General features: G+C 37.6%; 1 protein-coding gene across 6 annotated transcripts in view; it reads left to right on the top strand.

The window, feature by feature from the left end:
• Positions 1-11,308, top strand: part of LOC124281852 (LIM domain only protein 3-like) — a 192,560-nt gene extending 181,252 nt beyond the window's left edge. For all 6 annotated transcript variants that reach the window (XM_046717859.1, XM_046717858.1, XM_046717857.1 and 3 more), the window contains 3 exons: positions 7,485-7,707; positions 8,302-8,427; positions 9,788-11,308. In XM_046717859.1, coding sequence (XP_046573815.1) covers positions 7,485-7,707; positions 8,302-8,427; positions 9,788-9,989 — 551 coding nt within the window. In that variant the 3' untranslated portion in view covers positions 9,990-11,308. The remainder of the gene's footprint in view (positions 1-7,484; positions 7,708-8,301; positions 8,428-9,787) is intronic.
• The last annotated feature ends 5,092 nt before the right edge of the window (positions 11,309-16,400 follow it).

Here is a 16,400-nt window from a genome sequence, read left to right as displayed (position 1 = left end):
GAAGTTGTGGGTTTGAAGAGGGCAGGAATCTGAGGCTGGGTCATGTTCAAGAAGTGCTAGAAATAGGTTCTGAGTTGGGGAGAAGACTGAGAATATGTGTGCAAAAATAGAAATTTGGTTATAAACAGTAAGCATATTTAACTTAATATGTTATGAGGAAAATCACACAATGCATTATCTTGAGGCGCGAAATTTTACACAGTTTAAACTTGCTGGATCTGGAGCTGTGAATGTAACCCAGTAGAAAATCAACAAATGTTGCAGATTATATATCCACTTGAAGGGAAGCCCTAATCTGGGAGTTGTGCCTCGATGTGCTAGTGTGCCCTGATACTGAAGAGCCTATAATCTCCCGTGGTTAGCAGTGGCCTCAAGTCCTTCAAGAGATTGCCTGACCGAGCTACAGTAATTTATTAAATAAATCATCTCTGAAACAAACAAACTCTGGATAGCCTTGGTTGTACTGATTTGAAAACTAGCTAAACTGAGGATTCATTAAGATGGCTGATGACAAGTGTATTTCTTATATTTATATATGCAAAGATAGCGTTTTATAAAGTGAGTGAGTTGGGTTTTACGTCGCTTTCAGCAATATATCGCGGTTGGGTCACCAGAAATAGGCTTTAGACATTGTACCCGTGGGGGGAATGGAACCCGGGCCTTTGGCATGATGAGCGAACGCTTTAACCACTAGGCTACCCAACCTTGCCTTGTTTTACAAAGCTTTAACTATTATCAGTTCTTGCGAAAATTTGGGAGTTACTGCAAAGGTAGTACTACAACTGCTTTGTGAAATTGTTCATTTCTGGCACCCAGCTGACATGAATATAACTAAGACTTTCTATAGTTCAAGTTCAAGATCATTCTAGACAATTGTGATAGGTGACGATATTTTTAATTCTGTGATTTAAGTTACTAAGAAAACTGACCCAAGATCATCAACCTTTTCGAATGCGGCACTGGTTTTGTTTTGATCCTACCCAACAGATGATTATGTGGCCAAGTGGTTATGGTGTTCTATCATCTTGCTGAATACCTGTGTTTGATTCCCATGTGGGTACAGGTTGGGACACAAATTAGGCATTCAGCACATATTACTTAAATGTTGCCAAAAGCAACAAAGAATTCCTCACTGTCTATCAGTCTGTGGCTCACGTCCTCCACATTACATTTCTAAGCATGCTGTAAATGTTTCTGTAATATTGCTGTGATGTAACTGTATAAATTACTGCCATATAACTGTCATATTACCATCATATTGTTCACTAAGGACACATTTTATTATTCCCCAAGTTGTAATATGAGATTCCTACACTATTCCATGACAGAATATGGCCATGTGAAGTTAATTTTAATCTCCATGTCATCATAAATATTCTTACTGGTCATGTGAAACTCAAATGTCAGATATTACATACTGTTTTTTCATGTCTCCTATATTCATGCAGAAGATCAAAAGGTCATTACAACATAAAATATTGGTGATAGTATGATTTACATACACAGAACCACCAAGAACCACCAGTTATTACTTTGAGACAAAAGACTAGGATCCAATCTTTAAAGCATTCACATCTGTATGTTCGGTAGCTGTTGCCGAAAGCAAAAAAATAAACTGCTACCGAACAATGTGAAATAAAACTTCAGCTTAAATGTACCAGTAATCTAAGTTGTGATATTATGCAAATATGTTTCCTGCTAAGAGGATTATGTAAGATTTTACTACGCACTACGGTAGTACTTACATACGAGCGGGTTGTTTACACAATAGTGGGATGCCACTTGAGTTGACGCTTATCCTGATGAGCTGTGAGGGAAACGGTAGTCCGAGCGTTGTGTTGAGAGAATAGCCAGTTGGATAGTGGGAGGCGAACACATGGTCACTACGCGGTCATTTCTCAGCGACTAGTTGTAGTTTATACAAGTTTACAATGGAGCACAGTATAAAGAAGGAAAGCTACTCCGACTCCGACCCCGGGTTGATTGACGATTCAGACAGCCAAGGTGATTACTGATTGATTGTTAATCGGATTCAAAAAATGTAGCGCTGTTGCAGTTCAGTAAATCCTGTAGACGATATGAGTTAACTCCAGCTAGATTCTTTCTGACTAGATTTTGGGAGAAAACATCTATTGCAGCCTGATTTTGTGGAATATCTTCATTAGTTTTGAAAACCCTTGTGAAGTGTTAGTAACAAGACTAGTGAACATTAAACAGTTTTGTTGTTTATGTCACTGATCTGAACTCAGTGTCACATTGGGCCTGAATCTATATAAATATGCATGATTTGATATCTTACTCTGTAGAATAGTTATGTTTCCTTCCTATCAGTTTTGGTATTACATTCTTAAATATTCAGTGTCAACAAAGAACAAGTATTGTAAAGTATGTTGTATTTGAGATTACACTTACCCAGTAAAGAACAGATTTGAGATTCGAACCCATACATTAAGAGTGAGCACACATATACATTGCTTATTTATCAAGTCCTTTGATGACTACGAATACAACATTCTTCAATTTCATGTTTGATGTCTATCCTTGACTGAGTCCAAATTTTGTGGAAAGTCGGTCTGTGGTTGTGAGATTATGTGATAAGACTAAGCTTAAGTCCCCACCCTGTGACGTGATGTAATCATAATCCTACTGACCAATATCCACTAACTGACCCATGCACTTGAAACAATGGTGATCGTTGGACTCGCATGTCATTGTAATGTAAATACCCACTCAAATGTTGTAAATCTTTCAACAAGGGTGGCGTTGTGGAATAACAATAACCAGTGTGCATGTCAGGAATATTTTCATGTAAATATACAAGCCATAAAAACTTCCATCGAAACTAGATTTATTGTAAGCAAATGCAGAGGTACAAAATAGTGTAAAAACTTCAACATTGATGTTGAAAGGTAAATGTTTATGATTGAAAAGAAATATATTTTAGTGCCCAATAAACATTTACCTTTCAACATCAATGTTGAAGTTTTTACACTATTTTGACGTTTGGCACTAAAATATATTTCTTTTCAAACACCAACACAAAGTCAATTCATAATCTCTTTATTTAGTAAATATATATAAATGAAGGGAATTATAGTTTAAAAACTTTATAAAATATATTAGGTTTAATAATTATGACAATTGACCTGTTTAGTTATTCTCAAAACATTCATAGCCATATGAACTTCTTAAGCCCATTCTTAAAACTTTGGCTTTGATCAAAGTTAAGAATTCTTAGGGCTACGAATGTTTCGAGAATAAGGGACCTGGTTTGATTGCCCATGCTTGTGACCCCTCCATGATACTGCTGGAATATAGCTAAGCAGCATAAAACCCAACTATCTCACTGAGCTTTGAATCCGAATATATTGTTATTTAAATGATGATAATCACCATGCACCATGTAGTAGGTTTTAAAATGGACATTTTAATGCTAATATGTACCCCAAGGAGGACTTCTGAAAAAGAATGAGATCTTTCTTATTTGGTGATTACTGTGCTAAATTTATTGTCGTTCCTGACACCTGACAACATGTTAGATAAACAGGGTTCATTGGGTCTTTACTCAGCAGTAGACCACCCCCACTCTCATCCACCCGATCCACTGATGCCATGACAACCATCTTTTGACTTCTCATGCCACACCAAACCCCACCCCTTCATCCTCCCCTTATTTCAAATTTGTATTGTATCCTTGCATGGTTTTCAATATTGTCCTTCCAAATCCTTGAACCCAAGAGTTATCTGAAGTAAAATGTTTCAGGAATATATTTGCATGATTCTTTGTCAGCCTGGATAAGTCTTGAGGCACGAAGTGATGCAGTGTTCAACAAAGACGACCATTATGAGAACGATTGCCTTGAAAAGCTTTCCAATACTGCTAGATAATTAGAGTTTATTTACTCAAGTAAAAGCTCTGTTTATATACCATCAACATTAGATTAGATTTTAAGAGTGACAATTATTTTGCTTTGATGCTGTGTAATGTTTGAAGTAGCAATCAAATCTGTCGCATGGTTTCCTCAGCTATGGTCTGTGATACATACAGTGTTGTTTAGTAGTAGCTGATTGTAAGGGTAAATATTTATCGTCTGTTTCTCTTCTCGTGTCAAACATCCATCTTTAAACTTCAAGTTGGGTGCTTATTCCAGTTACTTTCTCTAACACTTGTCTTTCCTTTTTTTCTCCCTCAAACACTTTCTTTTGTTTGTCTTTAAATGGCTCCATCTGAATAATTGTTCAAGGAACATTCTCACTGCCTGGTTCACATGTCCAGTCTTAGTCAGGACTTTGTAATTAGCACTATGTGTAAGACTTATGGTCTCTTGTGCAATAATTAAAACTGGCTGTAGGGTAGCCTAGTGGCTAAAGTATTTGCTTATCCTGCCAAAGGCTTATGTTTTATTCCCCAAATGGTGAAACTTATTTGTGGTCTTCCAGCAGTGATAGGCTTTATGCTGCTTCTGGTAATATTTCAGGTTCAGTTCAAACTGAATTGTTTTGAAAAAATATAAACAGATTCATATTTTCTTATTTCTTGAGAGTGAATATAAATTATTTTTCAAGATGCCTGCAAGTTAAGGTGTGGTGCAAGCAGTAGAACACCAAACAAGATCCACTAAAAAGTTGTTTTCTTTCCAAACTGTTTTATATATATTTTTCATATTGTTGAAATTTAAACGCAGACAGTATGAAATCTGTATGTAATGAAAGTAGATTTTCATTAAAAATAATAGGTTTCATACCGCGTTGCTATGAGGGAGTATTGTGTCAGTTTATATCTTCAAGTCTTTTAGATTTTCCTCATTAACTGGAAACTAAGTCGCCAACAGTGTAGTTGACATTTGCTTATCAAGGAATCGAGTTGCTCGTCTGTTGCAACCGTCAGGAAGGATTTAATTATATCATTGCAAAGATGTTTTTTTGAAAATGGATCATTTTAATCTGGATCAGTTATAATAAAATATTCATTCATCTGACAATGTTTTATGTATGATTAATTTTACAGTATATTGCAGTAATATTAATGCAAACTGACTTAATGCTTGTTTGAGTGGCATTTTAGAAGTTAAGACGTACAATATAGAACAAATTTTTATGGATAATAACTTCTTTATTTCGTGAGTGTGACGTTTTTGATACTGACAACGGTACAAGAATCTGTATCGAAACGTCGCACTCACTAAAGTTGTTATCCATAAAATTCTATATTGACTTAATGCTGCAACATGTTTCTTCAAATTCAAATTTTAAAAAGATTTTTTTTGGTTTTTAGAGCTGAACTATTCAGGAGCTGAAAACACTGCTTCACATAACATCCAAAATACCAGAATTTGTACTGATGTGTTATATGGAGATAAAACTAATTTTCAAGAACAACATAGTGACATATGATCTGGCATTTATAGTGTCTGAGAGCTCTAATCAATTGAAATGTTTTGCCAAGAGCCATGTGTGTTCAAAAAACATCAGCACGTCATAGTTTCATCCTCCCATATAGTTGAGCCCTCCATTCAAGCAGTATGACCATTGTTTTGTATCAGGGTTTTATTGCTAGCATGCCAATTTTATTATGTAAATATTGGCAGTTAATGTTTGGTCCCCAGTGATTGCAAGCTCTGCCTGAGGGGACTTGGCAATAATGACTTTTAATTGCTAATAAATGTAAGTGTTTCAGTATAATGGGTGGTAATTGATAATAGACTTCAGTGCATTAGCTTGAGCTCAGGCCAGTTAGCCCCCTGAGTAGCCCAGTGTCCGGTTAATGAGGCAGTGTTTGGTGTACGCACACAGCCAGAAAAGCTTTGTAACACATGATCGCAGGCCATTGTCTCCAGATTAAAACTGGTGGCGGTGCAGACGACAGACAGGTAGGTGAGCCAAACAGACTGCTCACTTCAGACCAATAGTATGTTGATTGGAGGGTATATAGAGTGGACTGTGACAAGATACCTGCACAGTCACTCATAGTCAGAACAGGATAGCTGGCTGCACAAAACTGTGGATGTTTCAGTGTAGATTTTCAAAGCAGACGGCAACATCGTTTCATAACAAACAAACAGTTCATCAATATTGGTAGAAGAGAGTGTTGGAGTTGAACATGAATGAGGACCTCCTGTTAGCCACCTGTAGTGTTGTGCCAAGATTTGTGTAGGCTCTGTCTGTGGAGTTGTGTGGACTGGGTATTTGATCCTACAGTGACTGAGGCATGCTTTTCTCTGTAGAAAGGATGTTAACACAGGAAGTTGACAACCAGGGTCAGTACAGTGGATGATAATAAGATCCGGTATCAGCAAATGCTGTTACTATAGATACTAGTTTCTCTTTAATGTTCATAAACCAAATATTAAATATTTCATGATAATCGCTTCACCCCATTTTGTCATAATGAATATCTTGTTTCAGCAGTTCATGTTCAGTGAAGTGTCTGACACATGCTTACTTTTTCAACATTTTAAACAATGGCTGTTTGGTTAAGGACAGTATCAATCACAGTGTAGTAGATGTTATTGTGAGCCCATGAAAAGAAAAACATGTGCTTTTGACATCAAGGGCATGATAAGTATCCTCACTTGGGGCTACACTATGTTGTTTTAAGCCCAGATGAAGCACTTTGACATGTGTATACAGTGGCTCATGCACCTAGTATTGTGTAATGCAAATGTATTTTTTATCACAACAAGAGAACTGCTCCGTCAGTTTGATCATCAACATTTATATGTTCTTGGCTGTATCTTTATCAACAAAACTGGCCTCGCTCATATAAGAGGTTTAGCCATCAGGGGCAAATTCAAGTATGTATATAGAACTCCGGTACAGAGAGTTTACACAGCTGTAAAATCATGTTTGTTTAAACAAATTTGAATACTGTCAAAACTTGTATCAAATGCCTTTGGATTGCAGAGATCATCTAGGTTCCCATTGTTTCTCTTATTTTGAGTGAGGGTTGGTTAGCCCAGTGGTTGAAAGACTGGCTTATACCACTGACCAGTTCAATTCTGCAATGCCTTGATATTGCCATAATAATGATAAAACACTAGAAATCCCAACTCACTATTATTTCACAGTTGACAAAGGTTTCTAGATCTGATCTTGGTTTCTTAGATTATTCCAGTCTAATAGGTAGCCTTGTGGTTGCAGGAAATGCCCATTTGTTCTGAAGATATTCCATATTGTGTGAACTAAAGGCTAAACATGACTGTGGATTTGGTTGACATAGATGAACTTCAAGGAAGCATTGACCGAGTGTGTAAAACTAACTGCTTCAGCCTAAAATGTCCCTGTTTCCCTAACAAGAACTGTGAAACTTCTAGTGCCTCACAGACCACTTGGTTTGTACACTAATCCGGGAGCTGAGAATACAAAAATGTGCCATCTGATCCATTGACCACCCGAAAAAATAATGTAGAGTATTCACTTGCTCACTCTTAAGATATGTAGTTTCTGGATCTGAAACTGAGTTAATAGTTCCCGATCTCTTGCAGGTCCGATGCAGATCTCTCAGGAAGCTACGTCTGGGATGGGGAAGAGGCAGGAGTGTGCGGGATGTAAGAAGAACATTAGTGACCGCTACCTGCTGAAAGCGCTGGAGCAGTACTGGCACGAAGACTGTCTCAAGTGCTCATGCTGCGATTGCCGTCTCGGGGAAGTTGGGTCCACACTCTTCACAAAAGCCAACCTGCTCCTCTGCAGAAGAGACTATTTGAGGTGAGATGCGTAGTCAGCACACAACAGCTGTTGTAACCGATATATACTACTCAAAATAAGTTAAACACCCGATTCCTTCTTGTTCCTGTAGTAATATGAAAGAAGCAGGTGCTCTTTAACAGACTACAGTCAAAACTTCAAATTTGTTTAATGATTGAATTTTAGAATTAGCAGAAAAGTATGCATCTTTTGAATTCTGTATCAAATGTTAGTCTTTTAGATTTAAACAGCTCTCCTACTGGATGGCAATACCTTCAACCTTTTAGAAACTGGCGAGCTTCCCGTTATCAGCATCCAGAGAATCATGTACTCCGTACACAGCTACACATGCACCAATGGTTTCTGTTAAAAAATCTTTGTCTGAAATCATTAAGAGCTAGAAAGCAAGATATTGTCTCGTAAATGTTGTGCTGTTGGAAAATTACATATTTGCCGACCTACATCTGTGTCACATTTACTTTCTTATAGCTTTATCTGTTTACTCAAGCCATACTGATGGTATCAGGGTAACATATCTGCTCAGCAAGTGCCCTTTCCATCCAAGGACTGAAATTGATTCTGTCATGCTAAACTGTTGTTAAATTTTAATTTCAGATTATTTGGTACAACTGGCTACTGCTCAGCCTGTTCGAAGATGATCCCAGCATTTGAGATGGTTATGAGGGCAAAGACAAATGTGTATCACCTGGAATGTTTTGCTTGTCAACAGTGCAATCACAGGTAAATTCAGGGAGAAGTTTTAGTTTTAAGCGAGTGAGTGAGTATGGTTTACGCCGCTTTTAGCAACATTCCAGCAATATCATGGCAGGGGACACCAAAGTGAGTGAGTTCAGTTTTACGCCACACTCAGCAATATTCCAGCTATATGCCGGCAGGTGTGTAAATAATCGAGTCTGGACCAGACAATCCAGTGATCAACAGCATGAGCATCGATCTATGCAATTGGGAACCAATGACATGTGTCAACCAAGTCAGCGAGCCTGACCACCCGATCCCATTAGTCGCCTTTTGTGGCAAGCATGGGTTGCTGAAGACCTATTCTAACCCGGATCTTCACGGGTCCAGGGGACACCAGAAATTGGCGAAAGTAGAAAAAGATGTGTAGGGTTCAACTAGGCCTTATCATTCACCACGAGAAAAAAAATCAATCCTGGTCCTGCTGTTAAATGAATGTCTGCACAGGCGTACATGACCTTTGGAAAAATATCCTCCCATTAAATTGTCACTTTCCTGAAAGAGCACTTGAGTCATATCCATTACGTTTTAACACCACATTAGGAAATTCTCAAAGCTATATAAACTTAAAACAAGGGCAAACACAGTTCAGGTGACAGTTTTATGGGACTTTGAGAGTTGACATCCTGATCTAAAGTTTCCCCTGAAGACACCATGTCAACACCCAACACTGCACATCCAGAGTTTGTTTTGGTTGATCTTGGGGATAATTATCCCAGATTAGGCTACCTGTTGTACCTGTCTGCTCACCTGATGTGTTTATCACCTGGCTTAATGACGACCAGGTAGATGTGGCCTGGGGTTAAATGTGCGGAGGAGGTGGCAGGAGAAGTTAGAGAGATTTACCTAAGTAGTGTTGACATTGTGGTGAAACAAAGCAGGATTTGCATGTAAACAATGTCACTGATATTAAATCGACATGGGACATTTTCTTTTTCTGAAATTTATCACATATTCGTATAAGAAAAATATAATAATTAGATTAACTAATTTTGGAAATAAAATGGGAAAATAACCTTTAAATGTGTTTAGGTGATATGTAAATTTGTGTTTGTCAAAATCAGAAATTTAATCTATTCTTTGCATCAAATTAAAAAAGTGTGCTAATATTGCCAAGTTTCTCTTCTTTTTTTGAATGAATAAAGAAGTTTGGTTTATATTTTGTAAACCATGTTCTTACAAAAACATCATTATCTATGTCATGAATTTTTACTATTTATTTTTTTACTTATATTGTTGATAGAATAATTTCAATGCACCTATTACCACATCTGTTAATATCTTTATGAATGAGGAAAATGTCAGTATGATTTCAATTCTTGAATACATGTTTAATCTGTTGCAGGTTCTGTGTGGGAGATCGGTTCTACTTGTGTGATAACAAGATACTGTGTGAATACGACTACGAGGAACGCATGGTGTTTGCCAACATGACCAACCTTCCAAACTACGGCTACAATGCCCTGTCCCAGATGAAAAGACAGACCCAGAGCCTGAGTGATGATGTATCTAGTGGATATGGCAGTCCGAGCCCTAGCTCTTTATAGTCATCAATCCCTTGGGGCATGTGACAAACTTGTTGCAGTGCAAAACTGATGTACAGTTTCTTCATCATTGTTATTTCTCTGTTCTCAATCTTACAACCTGAACTTTGAAGTATGACAGGTCATGCTATGAGTGTGGTGGTGTGACAAAGGGAGATAACTCTCAATGATTGATACAGAGTTATCTGCCCATGGTGTATATTACACATGTACTGTTGTGTATTCACATTTTGGTGTGCTTTGCTCACGTGCTGGATTTGACAAGAAGACATCTTGAATCATCACAGAAAATGCAATGTTATGACTTACGACCATTGATCAACAATTCATAAAATGGCAGCCAATGTAAGTTTGGCTCTTGCAAGAGAACCAGTTGTGAATACTGTTCAAAAGAGCAACTTTCTGTGCTACATCAACTTGTGATCACATTTTATGGATTTTTCTTTCTAAATTGATATTGACTGTGCCATAACGTAACAACAGAGCATATTTATAGTGTTACATGTTTGAAAGCGAAAGGCAATTCTAGATGTGCATTGCTCACAAATATGGATACTACACTTGGTTCTTGGGTGCCATTGAGGATTTATATGGTAATTCAAGGTTCATGATCACATTTCAATATGTAACAAGTGACAATGAATATATATTTAAAAAAAAAAAATTGATGAAAGTGTAAACAAAATTTAAATCTAATTTAATGCATTGTCAGAGCAAGCTGTAATATATATTTAAATGTTATAACTGTGGAACTGATCATGGTCCTGGATATGGAGACACGTTTTTCTTGTGATTGTGTATTCTAGTCAACTCATACAGTTTCCCTCCAACTGTAAATATTGCAATCCAAAGATGTACATATAATAATGAGGGGTTAGAGTTGACATTAGATTCCACAAGGAAAACACTATTTTATTTATTAAATTTTCATGGTTTGTTTCTAATTAAATATCAAACTTTTAATTTGTTTGTTCTTGAATCACTCTTGAAAAACTGGTATTTATAAAAAGACTAGGTATTGCACCCGCCAGATTTTCATTTGGTTAATTTGCCTTTTAAAGGAAGAGTTTGATGTTAATGTTTTGAGATGCCAAACAATAGGTGTAATTATGTTCTGTTTTAATAATGTAATTATTTTAATGGAACTGTTGAAAGGTTTTATAAATTGATAAAAAAAAACATGCGTGACTTTCATTTTATTTATGGTTTCTCATCATTGTGTAATATTAAAGTGAAATAGTGACCTGACTGTTTTCATTCTCAATACTGCTCATTTGTATCAGAGAGTTTCCACTTCTGAAGTGCAATCCTATTTTTTGTTTGTTAGACATATATTTCAGGATGCGACAAATAGTTTGTTAAAGGCTTGCATCAACAGGTTACAACTCTGTGTTTGTGTATATAGACTCTCACCAGACAACTGGTACATGATTTAATGACTTTCAACATCTACACAAAGGGGCAGGTTTGCTTGCTAGAGTTGCTCCCCTTTGTTACCAGGATACACTGGTCATGAGTTTAATCCCAGATTTGGCTTAATTATGGTTATTAATTATTATTTTCGGTTTGTCAGAACTGAACCTATCGAAAACTGGAAAATCTTTTAAGAACTTCAACTACATTTAGCTGAAAAGCTCAAATGCACTTCAGATGTCTGTGAATGAGTCAGTCAAACAATACCAACCAATGAGATGTCATTTCAAAGTACAGTTGGGGCTGTGGGGTAGCCTAGTGGTTATAGCGTTTGCTCGTCATGCGAAGACCCGGGTTCAATTCCCCACATGGGTACAATGTGTGAAGCCCATTTCTTGTGTACCCCGATGTGATATCACTGAAATATAGCTAAAAGTGGCATTAAACTAAACTCACTAAAAGTACAGTTATTCTGTCATCTGTCTAGGAAAATATTCTTTTGCCATGTTTATATAGTTATACAGCATATAGAGATTCAGATAGATATTTTCAGTGTTCTGTATCATATAAGTTGACATGTACCAGTAACCCGCTGATGTTAAAGCTGATGACAGGCACTTGATGTGGAGGCCAAAAATGTTATATGAAAACATTGCAAAAGATCTTCATGTAGTAGATTCTTTCTTGTTTGCATCAAGTGTCTTTCCACTTGTGGCAGTCCAGTTATTGTTATAAGTGCTTTGTTGTGCGATGATATAACAATGATCTCTTCAGTCAATATCAACAGTCTTTCTTCTCTCCCACTGTCATTCACTTAAACAAGAATAGAATGTGTGTTTCCTATTTCTCAAACCTTATCTGAAACCTTTTTTTCTTCTTAGTACCATACCTTTTCTCGCCTTGCCGGTATCATATAGATTTTGAGCCACATTCACAATTTTAGTAGTTCACTAAACATAAAACAGTCATCTTTGTTTGACATTGACATTAAAACTAAAGAGGAGACATATAACCCTATCAACCCTGCTTTTGAAGGGCAGAAATAAGAAACACACATAGGTAGGGGAATATCTAAGGTGAATTTAACTAGAGGATGATTGAAGGTATGTATGTGGTCACATATTGCAGAGTAAATATCATTATCTCATAACATATATTGATCAAATCTTTAAACATGTCATGTCATTTTTTGTAATTTCTTTTAACAAGAGTTTCGTAGCACCTGCACCTTGGCCAACTGGCCATGAACCTGGATTGAGAATTTCTTTGATCATTTTTGACCCATACAACATGCAAATTTCAGACTTGTGTAATGACCCGTGTCAAAAATACATAAATGAAAACAATTGTCATACTTATTTTTACTTATATTTAACACTAAAAAGTAAACTCATAAATATAATGATAATCAGAATAACATCTGCATGTTTTTAGGCGGTATTTTTGCAAAAGAAACTTTAAGTGAATTTAATGATGCAATACAGTTTTTTCAGTTGATATGTTTGAGAGAGTAAGAAAGACTGTATTTATCAAAATGTGAGTTTCTGTAACCCCCATATTGTATCATTTGCCATGAAAACCTTACACCCGATAATCCAAGATGGCTGTCAAAGTCAAGATGGCCGAACAAGCCGATGCTTGTTTGTCCTTATCTCATTAGTTATTCACGGACATTGTGCAAATGTTTTAGCCAAACAGAAAGTTTCTGCAGGTTTCTATGATCCCGTTTCATTTCACTACAAATTCTGCATTCCATGGCTACCATAGTATTCAAACTGTCATCAGATTTTCTAGAACGGTACAGCTGTGTGTTTCTAAAACATGTTTGTACATGTATTTCTTCTGAAAATACTTGATGTAGTTCCAAAAGACTCACAAAATTCTTTGACTTCTAGGTGCTTCTCCTGTCCAAGCCACAAAGGTTGAGTTTTTAATCAAAGTATGTACAGTGACCCAAATAATTAATATCGAAATCATATCTAAAGCGAGAAATTCTTTGTTTTGTTAAAGCCTAATGGATTAGTTCACATCTTTAATATTCAGAAAGCAAAGTGGACATAATGATGTAGAAAATTATTACAAACACCACAAAACAAATAATGTTTTCAGGTTCATGATGATCTTTCTTGAAGACATAGTTCTGAAAATGGCATAATCACTGTAGATATTTATTTCTTAATAGAGTATTTTTATTTGCTCAGGATTTCACCAAAACAGTATTTGTGGTTTGAATTGTTTTGTTTTGTCTGATACCATTCTAGTCAGTGAGGGTGTAAGGTTGATCCTAGTCTTCATGTATGTATATATGGTTCATTGACTGGAGGTCATGTGACAGTCATGTGATGTCATGTGACCTTCAGTCTTCATGTATCATAATTTCATTATCATTTCTGTTGGAGAGATGATGTGTAATTTAAATGATGGATAGAGAATAAAACGATAAAATTGCCAGCTTGTGATTTGTTTTCATACATTAAACAGTACCATCATCAGGTGCGTGAATGTTTGGTGTTCTGTACACCTTACTTTGCCATCTGCCCTTTGCAGACGATCACGTGACTTGTCACTGAACAGGACATTACTAAATCACAGCAGATTGCATCCAGTCTAGTGGTGTCTGCCAGGAGAAAGGGAGACTGCCCATTTGAACCTTTGTCATGTCACAAGATGTTACTTGTTACCCTGCCTGGCATTTGGAGTCAAAAGGATAAACCAAGGTCAGTTCTGCTCGAAGTCAGTATACTGTTTCAGTGGGGTAGTTGATAGCATTCATAGTCAAGTCACGTCTGCCAGGAGAACAGATTGCCCATTTGAACCTTTGTCATGTCATGTCAGAAGATGTTACTTGTTACCCTGCCTGGCATTTGGAATCAAAAGGATAAACCATGGTCAGTTCCGCTCAAAATCGGTATACCATTGGGTTGTGGGGTATCCATGTTCAACTACAGAATGGAATCAAAGAGGACTATCATTGGCACACCATATGACTGAAGATAAGGCAATGTTAAAGATAAGCCAAGGTTCCTTTTGATCAGTATTAATGGTATGTCCGGAACAACCAACCTGTGGACATTTCCTGTCATGATCAGTGATCGGAAATAGAATATCAACAATCATGTGAATTATTTCTCTTGTAACACTATCTCATTATAAAACATGTTGATCTATGCCTATGTTTTTAACCTAATGGATTTATTTCACTCAAATTGTCATTCAATAAGGTTTATATTAATTGCGTTCCTCCGATGCTTTCAACTTCCATTTACATTATTCACAGCAACCACAATCGTATAAATATTTATACGCACACACGTCTCTATGTAAGCGTAATAATCTTGAACACAACATTGAATCCTAGTTACCTCGCCTCCACCACAGAAATGGTGCTAATTAGGTCACTTTAGCCATTCAGATGTATCTGTTTAACATCACACGCAATTTGTTTCTTCAGCTCTATGATGGCAGTCTGTAAATAATTGAGTCTGGACCAGACAATCCAGTGATTGATATCATGGGCATTGACATACAAAATTGAGATACTAAGTTTTATGACATCAAGCATGTCAGAGAGCCACCACTCAATCTAGTCAGTCACCTTTTACAACAAGCATGGGTTGCTGAAGACCAGTCCAAACCTGGCCCCGATTTCTCGAAACAAACTTAAGTCTGAGTTTGACTTAAGTGAGTTTTTAGTCAAATTTGAGAAAACACAGGAAAAAACATTTCCCAGAATGAACTGAAATCGATATTAAACTCAAATAAAGAAGACCATTTTGAGTTTGGTGGATAGATTACTTAAGTTGTTTGGGCTTTTTTATTTTAAATATGCATTTGAGTTAAAAATTCAGCCGTTTCAAATTGTCAAACTCAGTTTGAAATTTGAGTAAAACCTAAAGTTTGTTTTGAGAAATTGGGGCCTGGACCTTCACAGGAGATGTGATGTCAGGATGCTGGACAGATCTGTCATGAAGTGACTGACATGGTGCTGGAGGCTAATGTAGCAGACCTACGCAGGAGTACAGACATGGTGCTGGAGGCTAATGTAGCAGTCCTATGCACGATAACAGACATGGTGCTGGACTGACTGACTGACTGAGTTTGGTTTTACGCCACTTTTAGCAATATTCCAGCAACATCACGGCGGGGGACACCAGAAACGGGCTTCACACATTGTGCCCATGTGGGGATTCGAACCCGGGTCTTCGGCGTGACGAGCCAACGCTTTAACCATTAGGCTACCCCACCGCCCCGACATGGTGCTGGAGGCTAATGTAGCAGTCCTACGCACGATAACAGACATGGTGCTGGAGGCTAATGTAGCAGTCCAACACACGATAACAGACATGGTGCTGGAGGCTAATGTAGCAGTCCTACGCATGAGAACAGACATGGTGCTGGAGGCTAATGTAGCAGACCTACGCATGAGAACAGACATGGTGCTGGAGGCTAATGTAGCAGACCTACGCATGAGAACAGACATGGTGCTGGAGGATAATGTAGCAGTCCTACGCACGATAACAGACATGGTGCTGGAGGCTAATGTAGCAGTCCTACGCACGATAACAGACATGGTGCTGGAGGCTAATGTAGCAGTCCTACGCACGATAACAGACATGGTGCTGGAGGCTAATGTAGCAGTCCTACGCTTGAGAAGAGATATGGTGCTGGAGGATAATGTAGCAGTCCTATGCATGAGAACTGACATGGTGCTGGAGGATAATGTAGCAGTCCTACGCATGAGAACTGACATGGTGCTGGAGGCTAATGTAGCAGTCCTATGCACGATAACAGACATGGTGCTGGAGGCTAATGTAGCAGTCCTACGCATGAGAACAGACATGGTGCTGGAGGCTAATGTAGCAGTACTACGCTTGAGAAGAGATATGGTGCTGGAGGATAATGTAGAGTCCACGGCGAGAACAGACATGGTGCTGGAGGATAATGTAGCAGTCCCACGCTTGAGAACAGACATGGTGCTGGAGGAAGCAGACATGGTGCTCA

This window comes from Haliotis rubra, unplaced genomic scaffold (assembly GCF_003918875.1).
Source record: "Haliotis rubra isolate DU_JTF1 unplaced genomic scaffold, ASM391887v1 Scf29, whole genome shotgun sequence".
In the NCBI taxonomy this organism is placed as follows: Eukaryota; Metazoa; Mollusca; class Gastropoda; order Lepetellida; family Haliotidae; genus Haliotis; species Haliotis rubra.
Note: the sequence above shows the minus strand (reverse complement) of the source record. Positions and strands in the feature narration are given on the sequence as shown.